The following is a 16,038-nucleotide window of genomic DNA, read 5'->3' as shown; positions in this document are numbered from 1 at the left end:
TGATTGGGAAACAAGAGCTGAGGGAAGAGGTTGAAAGGTTTTTATGTATCTCATTTAGCAAAACAATGTGATCTCCCTCCCCCTCCCTTTCTGTAATGTCATGTGTCCCTAGAGGCTCATGCTCTGTGATGTAGGGGGAAAAAAATGAGAAATGCGTTTCCCTCCTTCAACTACCACTGTGACGTGCCTTTGAGCAAGGCACAGTGTGTCAGTGTGGCTGCCGAAAAGAAGACTTGCATTTGAGATTGATGCCGATCTTTGTTGCAAACGATCCAGCCGGTTGACTCAGCCGATGTTTATCTGTGTATGGAGGCTTTGCAGAGCTGCAAAGTCTCCTAGCAACCATCTTAAAGATAGTCTGAGGAGAATTGGATGCGTGGAAATAATGGCTAAATATATACCAACTATGCTACAAAGGAATGAGACATGAAATTAATGCAATTCAAAGTGAATTGCCTAAAGAAACACAGAAACCTGAACGTGGGATGCAGTCTGTACTCCAACGCAGGACAAGCTGCAGACTGTGGTGTGTGAAGGAGTTCTTTGGCTTTATTAGCTGGCCAATGAGGCAGAAACCTGCAATATTTAGGAAAAACAACCAGTGTCAATTTTAATTTGATCAGAAGTTCTGTTTTAAATAGTGACTCACTTTTGAAGGTGTGTATTGGCCTTTCAGTCCTGATAGCTGCATTTCACTCGTTCTGATCCCAACACAAAGCTTTTTTCCATTTCTTAAATTGGGAAATATAAACTTTTTTTTTTTTAAACAATCCCTTTTTTCAAATAATAGAATATGCTAAGCTTCTCAGTGCATCAGTGCCTCATGCATCAGGCATATGAGCACTTTAAAAAACAAAGAAAGGAGAGCACAAATCTGAAAAGGCGATGCCACTTTTCAATGCTTTTCAATCCACACTGCTATTTTTTTGGTTGGTAATATACCACGCTATTGACAAGGAGGCGATTTACAGTGAGACAGAGGTGGTTAGCTGTGTAGCAGAAGAGTTAGCATGTCAGAGAAGTAAAAGTAGGTAGAAGTAACTGAAGTTACCATACATGCCAATCAAATGTAGCAACGTGATCATTTTAGAAATGCTATTTAGAAATGCAATCAGCTGTTCTTGTAGGTTTTTTCTTATTTCACCATTTTAATTCTGCTTAATTCTCCACCTCTTTTTAGTTTTTACTCACAAATGAGTTTAATCTGCTCAGCTTGCTTTTCCCTGCAGTTCCAGTTCCTCCCACACACAATCCGACACCTCTGTGGCCTGTTGCATCAAGTAAACCTAGTTTCTCTCTTAAGATGGGATGCCAGAAGTCCACACTACATGATGCGATATACAAATGTTATCTTGTAAAGTCCACACTAAATGATGCATTGAAAATAGTTAGATTCTAAAACCGTGTCGATGTTTGGTTGCACCGCCTAGATGTAAAGTTCATCTTAACTACTCTGGCTTAAAGTCCAGACTAACCAAAATATTGTTGCACAAAATGATTCACAATCTTTGCTTCCTGTGGCCAGTCAGTGAATAACACTTTTCTTAATGAGGTGCTTATTACTTTGTTCTCTCTCATGCCCAATCATCTTTGAGCACTTTTCTACGCAATAGCGCAGAAGCTAATGGCTGAAAATGCTAATCATCAAACAACAATAAAAGCTAAGTAACGTAGGACAAAGCATTATGATTAGGTGATCAATCAAGGTCAATACTCACCCAACAGGACATTTAAGTGTTGAGTGGCTTTAAGACGCGTCTTAAACCTCCTCTCTCCTGTCTGCAGGGCTGCCTTTGCTCTGACAAAGCCACTAAAGATGAACATGGTGAAGAGGATCATGGGGCGGCCGAGGCAGGAGGAGTGCAGCCCCCAGGACAATGCGCTGGGCCTGATGCACCTGCGACGCCTCTTCTCCGAACTGTGCCACCCTCCTCGCCACATGACCCAGAAGGAGCAGGAGGAGAAGCTCTACATGATGCTTCCTGTATTTAACAGGGTAAGTTACACCAGGGGCGGAGGGAGGGCTGGAGGCGGTCCAAACACAGGCAGATTAACGTTCGCCATCTCTGTTAGGAATCTGAACAGAACAGATATCAGTTCTTATTAAGGCTCTGTTGGGCTCTGTGGTGCGTGGAGCTGGCATTCAGACCTGGTTGGTGCTTCATCAACTCACACAATGCCTCTTACATCATGGACTTAATGGATACTTTGGATGGATTAATATGAACTAAATAAACAAGGTGTCACCCGGGAACCATTTGGAATTCAAATCCCGTGGCAAACAGCTAATTTCCGTACACACCTGACTAGTCACCTCCCAGATTCTGTTTCAACAGCCTGCAGTTAAATCTGATGGAAATGAGCCTGTTCACTTGTGCACGTACTTTGGCTTGGCTGAAGTTCAACTCAACAGAGCATGATGAGATGCATGTTTTGAGTGTAGCGTTGGTCTCTGAGTTAAATCATGAGTTCCTTGATGACACACAGGCCTACTGGGATCAACCTGATGTCCCAAAAATATTTGACAAAGTGAATATTGTCACATACACACCTGGTAGACAGGTGCATAGGAGAATGAGGTCATGCAAAGGTAGTGAACTCCCACATACTGTCAACACAAGTCTAATTGAAAATGTTTTCTTCATGGGCCTTTGACCTTTAGCTTTAAACTCACAATATATAACATCTTTATTGTCAGTTGGTGACAAAATATATACATAGACTCAGACAGCAGTCAGTGTCCTGGCAGTTTCTAGATCCATAGAGTATAATACAAAAAAGAAGGAAGGTACTGGATGAACAAAAGAAGAGAAGTCCGTTTTAGCAAATGTTTTCCATCCAGATCTCAGAGTTTCAAAGGTTGTTTGCAGATGACGTCACGTTACTCTTTTGTTGTTCTTCATCAGGGAGACAAATGCAAGAGATTGACCCAAAAATTAAATGTCTTGTTGAAAAAATGTCTTGTTACCCGTCTGTGGTTTACAGGAGTTGGATAATGGTGGAAATGGTGGAATATTGGCTATTGTTTTAATTATATCATGATAGATTTAAACTAATACAAGCAACATGACAAAGACTTGTTAAATCGCCGTTAAGCAATCCAGTTCTGATTTGCCTTCAAAATGAAGTGAATTGTGCAATAATGTAAAACACAGAAAAGCTGCAGATCCTGACATTTGAGAACCAAATCTGTGAATGTTTCTCATTTGTTTTTATAAATTGCTTAATTAGTTGGCTTCTAATTAAGTTTCTGTTGATTGACTAATTGATTCTACGCTAATGAGTCAAGCAATTATGAGTCAGAAACACGTGAATTGGACAAAAGACAATCTTCTAATTGTCCAAGCATAAAATGCATAAATAAATAAAAAATATATATGAAATTCTTTGATGCAGAGGGACTGAATGGGAAGTCATACAAGCAAGCTTTAAATAGAAACAGGTGCAGATTAATGTATTAAAATGTCTGTGTGTGTTTATCCAACACAGCAGAATGCAGGACTCGCTGAAATGTCTCTGTTTATAGTCGTTCTTTACGTTACACTGATAGCGTGCCTCTTTGTTCTGTAGCTGCTGAGTGTTCTTGTCAGACTGGAGTACTTAACAAGGGTCTCTTGGCTTGTCAGCTAATTATCCAGCGCTGGCTGTGATTCACTCACTAGTGGCATAATTCATGTCAGAACTGAAAAGTAGAGTTCTCGCGGTGCAGCAGGACGCCGGGCTCCGGGCCTACTTTCCTGTCATATTTGCTGGGTAAATAAATACATGATGAGCTGTTGTTGACCTAAGTGTGGTTTATCTTTGCCCTGCTACCCCAAAGGATCAGAGCGGTGTGCTCTGTGGTTGTAAAACTAGGACACCATTAACAACCCAGAGAGATGTAGGCCAGAGTACATCCACCTGGGTGATTCCTGTGTCAATTACCGCTGTAAGTGTGTGGAACTGCAGGCTTTGATAGCAATTAAAATCTAATTTATTTGATTTTCCTCTCTTCCCTCCATCAGCGAAATTTTCCATTTAACCTTAAATCGTTATATTTGTCAGACAAACACATAAACATTTCTTATTCTTATTTTATAGGGACATATATGTTGTCTTTGGATTTTTATTACCTAAGTCGTCTTGAAATTCTTGCTGTATTTTTATGTTTTTCTGATTTAACTCAAGCTAATCTGTCTGCTTTAGGTGTTTGGGAATGCTCCACCCAGCAGCATGACGGAGAAGTTCTCCGACCTGCTGCAGTTCACCACACAGGTCTCACGGCTCATGGTGACCGAGATCAGGCGAAGAGCCTCTAATAAATCCACAGGTGAGCCCTCTGACGCTCTGATTTATCGCAGTCACGATGTTACAGGAAGTGCTTGAAAACATCGATTTATCATTTCTTTCCTGTAACCGCTTTGCTTCTTGACACCAACATGATCTACTCGTCCCCCCCCCCCCCCCCCCCCTGCAGGTGTGTTTTCTGTCTGTCTTATCCCACAAATGACTTAAATGTTACTCAGTGGGTGTTTTTGTACAAAGGCCCAATGCAGCGTGTGTTGATTCTGACATGAGGTTAGTCGTCACTGCAGGTGAGCCAGCAGCATCTCCTCAAAGCTTTGACAGCAGAGGCAGCTTTCACTGTGGCTTTTCCACAGGCGAGATGTTAAACAGACTGACAGACGCACACACATGCACGCACACACACACGCTCACAGTTTGTAAGTCTCCAGCTTCCTGTCTCTGATTTCTCCTTCTTTATCAATTGTCTCTCTGTCTCTGTTTGCGCATGCGATGTGTTGTTTCGGAGCAGAGAACAGCTCTGATTTCGCAACACCACCATCTTAACACACACACACACACAAACACACACACACACACACATACACACACTCCTCCAGCTGGTCACCAGGCCTCAGTCAGTTGTTGACTCAGGCTCTGAACTGAGTCTGTCATCATCAAAACTGATTTTGATTTGCTCTAAATCAATTAATAGTTGAAAGTGTGATACAATCAGTCCTCCATTGCCGTCCCCTCCACAGGTCAAGGAACCATCAGGGGTTTTAGTGCCTCGCACTTAACAGTCCCACAATATGCATGACAATACCATGCATCTGTCAGCGATGACAGATGACAGTGATAAAATCATGATGGTCCATAATTGATGGAAATCTTAATGTTCTGCTCTGTGTTTGGAGATGAATCTAGGCCAATCAGAGCCTTTGTGGCTGGTGGTTAAGGTGTGAACCAGCTAGACTGGAACATCTACAGTGTTTGTGTCAGTTGCAGTCAGTTTAAAAAATTGATGAAGAAAACATTTGCTGATAGCTGTTTCAGCTAACATGTAAGGCATGTTCAGTTTCTGCTCCTACTCTCCCAAACCACAGATAAACTTCATGTTATCACAACAAATATTAGTGAATCTTACTAAATATTGCGATTGCATGTCTTGGAGCCAGTACATTGGTTTATGTAAAGGTTTCAGTGTCCACCAGCTGCAGGAGCCAGTTGTGAGCTGGACATCTACCTCGCCACCATTTTTCCATACTATAATCTTTAAACATGTTCATTGAAGAGTGGAATAGGCAGACAGGATGTACAGTTATACACAATATCCATTTAACAGTTACGACATCATCATCAATCATCATTACGACACGTGCTAATAACATCTTAATACGTACAAGTGCAAATGATGGTTTTTTCTGCAGAAGTGGGCTGTAGACAAGACTCATGTCACATCCACCAAGATGATTTATTCGTTGCATAACTGATCAGTGTTCCAGTAGCCCATCTGCCCGCCACAATGAGCTGTCACTTTCCATCTACCTAACTGTATGTGTGTGTGCGTGTGTTTGCTTTTCCAGAGGCAGCCAGTCGAGCTATAGTCCAGTTCCTAGAGGTGAACCAGAGTGAGGAGGCGAGTCGTGGCTGGATGCTTTTGACCACCATTAACCTGTTGGCCTCCTCCGGACAGGTTGGTAGAACGACACTGTGCTCATTAGCATCGGCGTGTTCCTTTTGGGCTCTTTTGCTTCTACGTGAATTACATTGTTCGCTTTGTGTCCTCGATATTTTGTTTTTCGTAAGGCTTGCCCTCACACACGTGAGCGTAGATGCAAGATGAAATGGGAGGAAACGGCTTGAAAAAAAAAAAAAGAGGTCTCTCAGCGTTCTGTCTCTTCTTTGACCCATTTGCATCTCCCCTCTTTGATCTCCCAGCAGAAAATAGCATCAGCCTCTGTAAGAACGGAGAAACAGGCTTTTGAGCACGAGCAACCGTCCCACCTCATTCTCATTTATGAAATCTGCTTGACTGCTCTGAATGAAGGAATTGATGTTGCTCCTGATTTTTCACCGTCAGAAATTGGATTTGTGTGTTGAGTGTCTGGTCTCCTCGCAATACCACTGCACGTAATTCAACTGTAACATGGCAGCTCCTGGTTTAAAGGTTGTACTGGGAGGTCTTGTTTGTCTTTGTGTCTGTGCTCTTGCACTTTGGCCAGCAGACATCTTTTGAACTTTTCGGCCTGCATTCCTCTGGAGGTCTTGAGGGGAGCATCGCTGTCAGCTGGCTGGCTGCTCCTCCTGCTCCGCTGCACATCAGAAATTCACTGCTGCTGTGGAGTCAAACGCTTCCTCTCTGCCTCTACAGCCATGTTTTAAAACCACTCAAATCCACTCTGCTTTTCCTCTGCGTTACACATGAAAACAAACACTGTAGAAGTCTTTTACTTTTAAGTTTACTCATGCACTGCTACGCATACATTAAGTTCCCTTTTAAGTATTTATGGAAAAGTACATTTGGAAGCTTGAGAGAAAGGTGAGATATAGTACAGCTTGTGTTTATACTGGTTTGTTTCTGCTGCATTGTGTTGAGGACGAGTTTTGTGCAGTACTAAATTAAAGGATAAATGCCTCAAGGGGAACATTGAAATGCCACTCTTGACTGTGTACACAGCACTCCAAACACACACACTTTCAGGCTTGTACGCATGCACGAAGCAAATGCTCTACTGTCAGGGAATAAAACCAAGGTTTATTTTCCAACTTGTCATTTTTGCTTTAATTCACACTTGTCTGAAGTGGCCTCTCTCATGCCCACAGCAAATACCAAACACGTCAAGACTTAAACCACTCACGACTGTGTCAGTGTTAAGTGAAGGCAGATAGTCTGTGTTGTGTTTTACAGTCGGAGAGATGCCAGGTTGTAACATTTTTTTTGTTCTTGTTGACCCAAACGGGCCAACTGCAGCTCTTAGGTCTTTGTCATTTCAAGGCGTTTCTGCAGCTCTGCTCTCAGCAGACTTAATGGTAGTTAGAAGCGTCAACACAAGATTTAACAACCTCACATTTTCATTTCAGCAACTCTCCGACATCCCACTCATTCAAATTCAAAAGAAAACAAACACATCATACTCAGAAATATACAGCTGCTTGTTCATTTTCAAAGCTCAGAAGTGTTTGAATTGGTGACGTTCAGATGTTAACCCACCACTAAATCCACCACCACCGTGTCGTTCATTTGCGCTCATTGCTGTTGTGGTTCTGCAGTGTGTTATCCAGAGATCACTTGTCAAGCAGACAGTGCCGCCTGCAAGGTAAATTTCTTAGATTTTCTGTTGTTGTTTCTGTAGGCGGCACTCGTTTCTCTGTTCAGTCGTAGCGGTTATTGCTGCTTGTGCCCAGTTTGCTTCTTCACTCTGAACTAAATATGGTTGCCACAAATGGTAGATGGATAGCTTCTCGTGTGCAAGAAGGGACATTTTTACCATGATAAATGTGAACGCTTTCATAATATAGTTAACCCTTCATGCACCAGAAACATACCACAAATCACAATTCAGCATTGAAGTGATCATTTTACTGTACTTGATGTTTCACCATGTAAACATCACAATTAGAAGCACATAAGTAAGAAATGTGCATCTCTCTGTTTGACAGCTGGTTTTCTTGCTGGAGATGCATCTTGTCCAAGTCAGCAGTCCAATTTAAATGAACAAATGTCTGCTTTTTTTGACACAGTGCTGCTGCTGCGCTCCAATTGAGCAAATAAACTTATTTAACCACAGGCAATACTTACCATTATTTGTCTGTCACTGGAAACTCCCCAGCCTGCGCCTGTGTCATCCTGATAGTCAGACGACAGTTTTCATTATACCGTTGCACAACTGTTTGATATCAGCACACACAAACTTGACAGGAAAAAGAATGACCTGTTGCGCAGGGCGGCTCACAGTCCTGTGAGTGTGTGTGTGTGTGTGTGTGTGTGTGTGTGTGTGTGTGAGAGTGACTGGGTGTAATGGATTTGTATTCCTTTCCTCTGGTGCCTCAGACAGTAAAACAAAGGACTCTCCTGGCAGCTGGCCCTCCATAAACCTGACGTCACCCCCCTCGCTTTAATGCTGTGCTCCTCTCTCCCTCTCCGTTTTCACCTCCCGCTCTCCTCCCTCAGATGATAAAACAGCAATGTTTTTGTTTGTAGCGCTGTCTCTCTACCTGCACGCTGTCTTCTTTTACAGGACGCCCTTCATGCTCTGCATGCTCTTTGAAACACACACACACACACACACACACACACACACACACACACACACACACACACACACACACAGACATGCTACTCTTGATGTGTCTTTCTCTTTTGCTGTCCTTGTGTCTGTCTCTTTTCCTTTATCTCTCATTCCTTCTCTCTGTCTCCCTTTGTCTCTCTTTTCCACACACACACACACACACACACACACAAACATCCCATAAAATGTAGTTGCCTCTCTGGCTTTCTCTCTGATTGACTGTTCTCAGTAACCTTGACCTTAAGGCTGCAGCAGGGCCAATATGTCGCAGCCTGTAAACACACGCACGCACACACACACACACATACGCACGCACACACTCTGCTTGGTTTACCCCACAGGTACCAGTCCAGTCTTCCATTATTCTGACTTGCTATTAAGCTTAGACTCCTCTGTGGACCTGCTTCCACTGTCAATGTCTTGCTCTTTTTTCCTCTCCCTCCCCTACCCCTTCTCTCCATCGATCAACTGAGGAACTGAATTTGAGTGTGTGTGTGTGTGTGTGTGTGTGTGTGTGTGTGTGTGTGTACGTGTGTGTGTGTGTTCACGCTTGCCGGGCTGTTATTCATCCTTATGAGTCCACCGTCTCTGTGGTGAAGACAGCGCCGGAGTAAATGGGAGGGTCATTTCAACCACTCACTGTGTGTGTGTGCGTGTGTGTGTGTGTGTGCGTGTGCATGCGTGGTTATTGTCTTATATGAGAGCTCGTGTGTGTAAGTGAAGGAAGGAGCGAGATAATTTGTCAGTGTGAGCTTTTCTCCGTGTGTGCGTGTGTGTAGGAGGCAGCGTTTGATTATCTGAATCATTCGCCTCAGTGAGCACAAGCCCCATCTCTTTCTCCAGTCATTTTCCTTGCCATGATGACACACACTCACAATCTCTCTCTCTCTCACTCACTCACTCACTCACTCACACAAGCAGTAACGCACACAAGAAAGACACACACACACATAAAACCCTCAAAGCCCCTCCTGCTGCTTTTTTCCCTTGCAGAAACACAACCATGAATCATTGCACAACATCAAAAATACCCATTTGCCAAACTTACACTGAAAACATTTTCATCTATATGTGTTCAGTAGATGTTGCTCTGCAGTTCAAGCTGCATTTGTATTTTCAGTGGAATCATGATACATGTGATGATGCGTCAGGCTACTGCAAACCTTCCATCCAGCAGAGGGCTTAAAGGTTCTCGTGTGTAAATCTTCACAGTGTACTTTACGCCCCTTCCCCTTTCATCTCTCCCCCCATCAGAAAACGGTGGACTGCATGACGACCATGTCTGTACCCTCCACGCTGGTCAAATGCCTCTACCTGTTCTTCGACCTGCCTCACATGGCCGAGGCCCCAGCAGGCCCCACCCCGCAGCAGCCACCCCCACCACCCCCACCGCCAGCCACTCAGGAGAAGACCCCAGGCCAGGGCCACACCCAGCAGGAGCTGCCCCTGGCTGACCGCAGGGCGCTGCTCCAGAAGGTCTTTGTCCAGGTAAAAAGACGACTGGACAGGTCACCACTGGTCCTTTAGGATCCACAGCGAAATCTTTATTCTATATTGATTTTTTTTATACTTATAATCCATAAAATAAAAGGATTGGTGGATCCCTTACTCTGTTCATGGTGGGAAATTCTACCTGATTAGTGTTGCGTCATGTACTTTAACTGCCATTATGACCTCAGTCCTTGAATCTTTTCATATATTGATAATGCTAGTTACAAAAGGCACATGTAACAGTCGCTCCTTTATGGCCATGATGAAAGACTTCAGTTTGCAATTGCCTGTTTTTTTTTGTCCTCAGCAGCAGTTTTATCAGCTTATTTTCAGGCTGATGCCTCCGACTGTAGTCAATTTCCTGTCCTATCCTCTCTTTTAGATCCTGGTGAAGCTCTGCACCTTTGTGTCTCCGGCAGAGGAGCTGGCCCAAAAGGACGATCTCCAGCTGCTATTCAGTGCCATCACGTCCTGGTGTCCCCCCCACAACCTGCCCTGGAGGAGGAGCGCGGGGGAGGTGCTCACCACCATCTCCCGACATGGCCTCAGCGTCAACGTGGTCAAATACATACATGGTATGAACTAATGTACAGCATGTGAGGGACACCTGTGTACGCCCCCTATTTATACACATTTTGCCGTCTAAGAGGTACCAAAGGTTTTGGAATTGGTCAAGTAGATCACCTCAGCCAGCAGCACCAAACAGGCCACAATGGCTGCAATCCTTAGAGGCAACTGCGCCTATCACAGCACGTCCACGTAAAGTGTTTGTTTTTGCCACCGGCAGGCTCAGATTGCTATTCTGTCTGACTACATTATGGAAATGAATGCCTCCAGAGATAGACCTTTACGGTAAAGAGGAAGATCCTTTTTGTCGAACCAGAAACAGCCATTGTGTCGCTCTCCTCAAAGCCACCAGACTCCATGTAACTAAATCAGCAATTTTACGTCGCAGATCATCATAAAACACACACTTCATTCAAACATTCAGACTCGACAGAAATAAGCTAAAACTCACCAAAACCGTCTTGGTTGGCCTTTCCACTGTTCCAACAGTCACCAGTCTGGTTTGGTCAAATAGAGCCTTAATTCACTGAGCTAGATTTGAAATTTTTGAAAAATTCAGGAATGCATGATGCTGCTTCCTGTCCTGATTCTATAAGGTTTTCAAATGATAACGTAACACTTGGTTTTTCAAATGTAATCATGCAGTTTATGATTCTTTGTCCAGCATAAAGAATAATGAAGAGCTCAAGTTCCTTCACACCAATTTCCATGCATTGTGTGACACATCAGAACTCCCCTCCTCTTCCTCTCTGTGAATCTCTTCTGCCCTCAACCCCTCCATCCACAGAGAAGGAATGCCTGGGTACATGTGTTCAGAACATGCAGCAGTCCGACGATCTGTCACCACTGGAGATTGTGGAGATGTTCGCCGGGCTCTCTTGCTTCCTCAAGGACTCCAGTGATGTGTCTCAGACCCTGCTGGATGATTTCCGAATGTGCCAGGGTTACGCCTTCCTCTGCGATCTCATGCTCAGGTTCCACTCTGAACTTCATTCCTACATCCAGCATGCTGTGCTCCTGGACTGTCATGTGATCATTCATACGTGCTTCTCTGTCTGTATGCAGACTGGAACAGGCCAAGGAGGACGAGTCGAAAGATGCCCTGAAGGACCTGGTCAACCTGGTCACCTGTTTGACCACATATGGGGTGTCAGAACTGAAACCTGCCGGACTGACTACCGGAGCCCCCTTCCTGTTGCCTGGTTTTGTTCTCCCGCAGCCTTCTGGGAAAGGTGCGTTAATGGTTGTAATTGTAGTTAGTTAATCATTAAATTCATCAACTGCTTTCATTATTTCCATCACTTGCATTCTTGCATTTAGCAACATTTCAGCTCAGTCAGCTGTGCTCTATTCAGCCCCGTATCCACTCAAACATCTTACAGTTTGGAGCATTGCAGCATGACAGAGCTGCTGCCACGGCTGAACAGTCTTAGCATTGTTTCTTAAGAACACACAGAGACTCAGGCAACACAATTTGTCAACTTTTTGATCGGAGTTGGTGACATGCATTCTAATTCATGTGTGCTTTCCCAAACAGAAATTGGTTATCGCAATATAAAATCAAAACACCACAATGTAGTTGGGATCATGTCTAGCAGTCACTTCCTGATATTTGCTGCAAATCTGACTTTAATAGTCACTCATGACATTTCCCTGAAGAGCATCAGCAGTTTATTTAGTGTTGAGACCCTGATTGGCCTGTTTCATTACACCTCAGTATCATTTTAAGGAATAAGAGATATGTCATATCTCATGAACAACAATTAATTGATCCCACTAACGCGTATGGTGTGTAGCTGAAGCCTGATCATTCTTATTCCTCTGAAGCTCCGTTTGTGTCTCATTAGTCTAATTAGCAACACGACACTGAGCCACACTGTTGCACGGCTTTCAGGTTTCTTCATTATGATGAACCAACCTTATCCTTTGATGCTAAACTCTTCCTGTTGACATTGTTTGAAAGCATCTCCAGATATATCTGAGAAGGTGGAATGAGGAAACGGAGGTATCAGATCTTTTTAATACAGGTTGTGTTGTTTTGTAGTGAAGTTCAGTGGAGGTAAAGCACCAAAAGCAGAAAAGCAACTCACGCTCTCTCTGCTTAAGTCATCCATTGTCCTCATCCAAAGAAGGACTCAGAGACACTGATGTGAAACGTTAAGGGAGTGAAGATGTTTTCTCCCTTCCCTGTCCAGGACACAGCCCAGTGATTCTGATCACCGCCTCTTAAATCTCCACACTCCAACCAACTGGGTTTACCCAAAGTACTGAAACAAGAGAGAAGAATTACTTGTGGAAAAGTCTCCGTGTACACCCCAGCTGCCATATCTCCCTGTCAGATCTTAATCCCTGAAATGACTTTGATGCTTGGCTGATCTCAGTAAGCTTAACCTGTTGACAGACACCATGGCAACTCTGCCGCCTGTCACCCTGCTGGAGATGAATGCCTGAAGCCTCCTGCATACAAATGGGCTCTTTGGAGTCCAGAGACGCTTTAGTGCTTCAGAGAATTGTCTCGGGCCACACGTTTACTTCTGCTGCCTCAGAGCCCGCCCCCCCCGGTCCTCCTGTCTTACCGCCCCCTCTCCTTTTTACAGTGTGACATTCAAAAAGAGGCTGATCTTTATATGGCAGCCACATCTATGTTACATCTGGATTATATTGCTGTCATGCATCCTTGTAACTTAAATAAAGCAATTCAATAAACGCCCAGTAATCCTAGTCGAAATTCAAAAACAGTACATGATGGTATGTACATTTACGTTAACTCAAGATGTACAAATACGACTTTTGTCTTTGTCAGCTCATCTGTAGCCTGGTTGTGTTGACGATGAAGACTTTGTTTGGAGTAAACTTTTTTGCTTCAGGAGACCACACATGCTGAAATGCTTCCACGAGACATGTTTTAACACTTCTAGTAGCTGCACAGTGATGCAGCCTGACTTATCACCCCCGCCCTGTGGCTGATGACAGCTTTCTAACCTCGTTTTGCCACACACACACACATCTACACACTCGTGTTTACCCACCTAATGACAGCTCCAGCTGTGTGCAAAGTCATTACCAGAAGCCATCGTGGTGTGAGGGCCCGCTTACACGCCTAATTAGTCCGCCACATTCGCTTAACGGCTGTGTGTGTTTTGGTGTGTGCCATGACACACATCAGTGTAACTTTGTATGTGTTCCTGTGTGTGTGAGTCATAGTTTGGAGTTTTATGTTTGCCGCTCAGCCCTGGAAAGGTCAGATTGTGTAGCGTAATTCATAGGTAACATCCACTCTTCATGCTCTCGCACTTCATCCTTTTTTTTTCCTAAGTTAAGGACATTCCAGCATCTATGGTTTTTTAATTGACTCTCCGGATTTTTGTGTTTTTTAATCCCCAAAACACACAGGATTAAAGTTAACACACCTGAAATGTGTGAAATTTGACCTCTTGTAAGGATTTTTCGGCTTTATTACAAACAATCACTGATAGAACAAAAATGTATGACAGCAATAATGGATTATGTTGAAAGAGCATTAATACAAATTAGACCGTTCTTGTTGACTGTGGAGTGATAAATCAGATGTGAAGGGACCGTCTGAAAGAACAGATCTCAGGATAAATGAAAAAGTGTTTACATTTGTCATCAATTTTGATTCAGAAAGATCTCGAACAATTTCATGGCAATAAAAAAACAAAGCTCCTTTGTATGGAGTGATGTGATGATCATTTTCTTTCTAAATTCAACAATAATTGGATCCTTTCTTTCCAAAAGAGCATATAAAACCATCAACAGACTAAAAATGCTTTAGTCAAACAAAACCATGAATTATTCTACTAACTCACTGAAAAGGGGCGGCCGAGCCCAGCATGCCTTCACTGATCAGTGAATCAAAGATGTGTTTGTTGTGCATCTAACTAAGGTGTGTAATAAAGCAGGGTAGAACTTTTAGAAAATTCTTTTTCAAAACTGTGCTACACTTTCTCCAGACTTGCTGATGCTGCCCTATTAAAGCAAATTAGAGCAGCTTTTGTTTGTTTTACAGGTTAAACATCATAACTGGACCTTGAGTTTCCTTTCACTAAATAATGTGAAAAGCTGTGAAAAGATGCATAATTCCGCAGCGCCTTAACATGGGATTATTTTCGCACCCCTCGAGGCTTTTTCGTTGCATCTCATGTAACATCAGGAATGGTCTCACATGTCTACTCTCAGTTTAGCTAGGGAGGTTTCAAGGCCGAGAAATGAACTTCTGTATTGTTGGATCAAGCAAACAGACACTGCAGGCCAGCAGTCATGTTTCTCCCTCCTCCGCGGACTCTGTCGTCATTTCTCATGTTTTTTGTGTCACTCGTGGTTCGAGTTATGGACAAGTTAAATATTGTTGTTATGCTTACTGCAGTTAAATGAACTGTGGTTTAAGTGAATTATATTTGAGGCTTCCTTAATGTATCTAATGGACTCACACCAGCCAATTAGAGGCAAGCATTTCCATGAACATGGTATAAATAGAACATAGAGAGTGAGTCATACACAGAGACCATAGGTTTGGTATATTTTATACCATTCATGTGCGATAATTATTTGCAGTGACCAGTGGTTGTGGTTGTTGTGGTTTCCATCCTATTTATGTTTTAAATACTTTCAAATAATTAAATTTAAGTATTATTTTCTTTGCAGTTATTTTGTACTACCATGAATTCAGTTGAAGCCATTCATATTTATCGTAATCATTCTTACATTTTCTCCCTTGTCACCTCTTGTGCCTCCAGGCCACACGTTGCGTAACATCCAGGCTTTTTCGGTGCTTCAGAACGCCTTCCTGAGGGCTAAAACCAGCCGTCTGGCCTGTATGCTTCTTGATGCCATTGGAAACATCTACGCGGCGGAGCCGGCCAACTACTTCATCCTGGAGTCACAGCACACCCTATCACAGTTTGCAGAGCGTGTGGCCAAGCTCCCCGAGGCCCAGGCCAAGTACTTTGAGCTGCTGGAGTTTGTCGTCTTCAGCCTGAACTACGTGCCGTGCAAAGAGCTCTTCAGCGTCAGCGTGCTGCTCAAGTCGAGCACGTCGCACGCCTGCAGCATCACGGCCGTCCGGACGCTGCTGAAGCTGGCCCGGCACGACCCGGTGTTCAGCGACGTGCTGCGGGAGGTCGGCCTGCTGGAGGTACTTGTCAATCTTCTGCACAAGTACGCAGCCTTGCTGAAAGACCCAGCCACGCAGCAGCAACCACACAATAATGACCAAGGTGAGGTGCTTCTTTGATATTTTTTCTGAAAGTGAAAATGAGCAGAATGGACTGTGATGGGGCTGCAGATTGACACTCCTCTTGAATTGACCCAACACAAAATAGGAATTTAACACTGTAAATTCTTGCTAAATGCAAAGATGGGGTCATGGTGACACACTGACACATGCTGCAGACCAGTTCTGCAT

General features: G+C 43.6%; 1 protein-coding gene across 6 annotated transcripts in view; it reads left to right on the top strand.

Annotated features, from left to right (window-relative positions):
- The window catches only part of wdfy3 (WD repeat and FYVE domain containing 3), an 86,721-nt gene that overhangs the window by 16,239 nt on the left and 54,444 nt on the right, over positions 1–16,038 (top strand). For all 6 annotated transcript variants that reach the window (XM_076730772.1, XM_076730773.1, XM_076730769.1 and 3 more), the window contains exons 2-9: positions 1,786–1,996; positions 4,186–4,309; positions 5,850–5,959; positions 9,810–10,043; positions 10,429–10,621; positions 11,401–11,587; positions 11,679–11,845; positions 15,371–15,850. In XM_076730772.1, coding sequence (XP_076586887.1) covers positions 1,817–1,996; positions 4,186–4,309; positions 5,850–5,959; positions 9,810–10,043; positions 10,429–10,621; positions 11,401–11,587; positions 11,679–11,845; positions 15,371–15,850 — 1,675 coding nt within the window. In that variant the 5' untranslated portion in view covers positions 1,786–1,816. The remainder of the gene's footprint in view (positions 1–1,785; positions 1,997–4,185; positions 4,310–5,849; positions 5,960–9,809; positions 10,044–10,428; positions 10,622–11,400; positions 11,588–11,678; positions 11,846–15,370; positions 15,851–16,038) is intronic.

Source organism: Chaetodon auriga, chromosome 5, assembly GCF_051107435.1.
Source record: "Chaetodon auriga isolate fChaAug3 chromosome 5, fChaAug3.hap1, whole genome shotgun sequence".
Lineage (NCBI taxonomy): Eukaryota > Metazoa > Chordata > Actinopteri > Chaetodontiformes > Chaetodontidae > Chaetodon > Chaetodon auriga.
The sequence above is the reverse complement of the archived record's forward strand: the minus strand, read 5'-3'. Positions and strand labels throughout refer to the sequence as shown.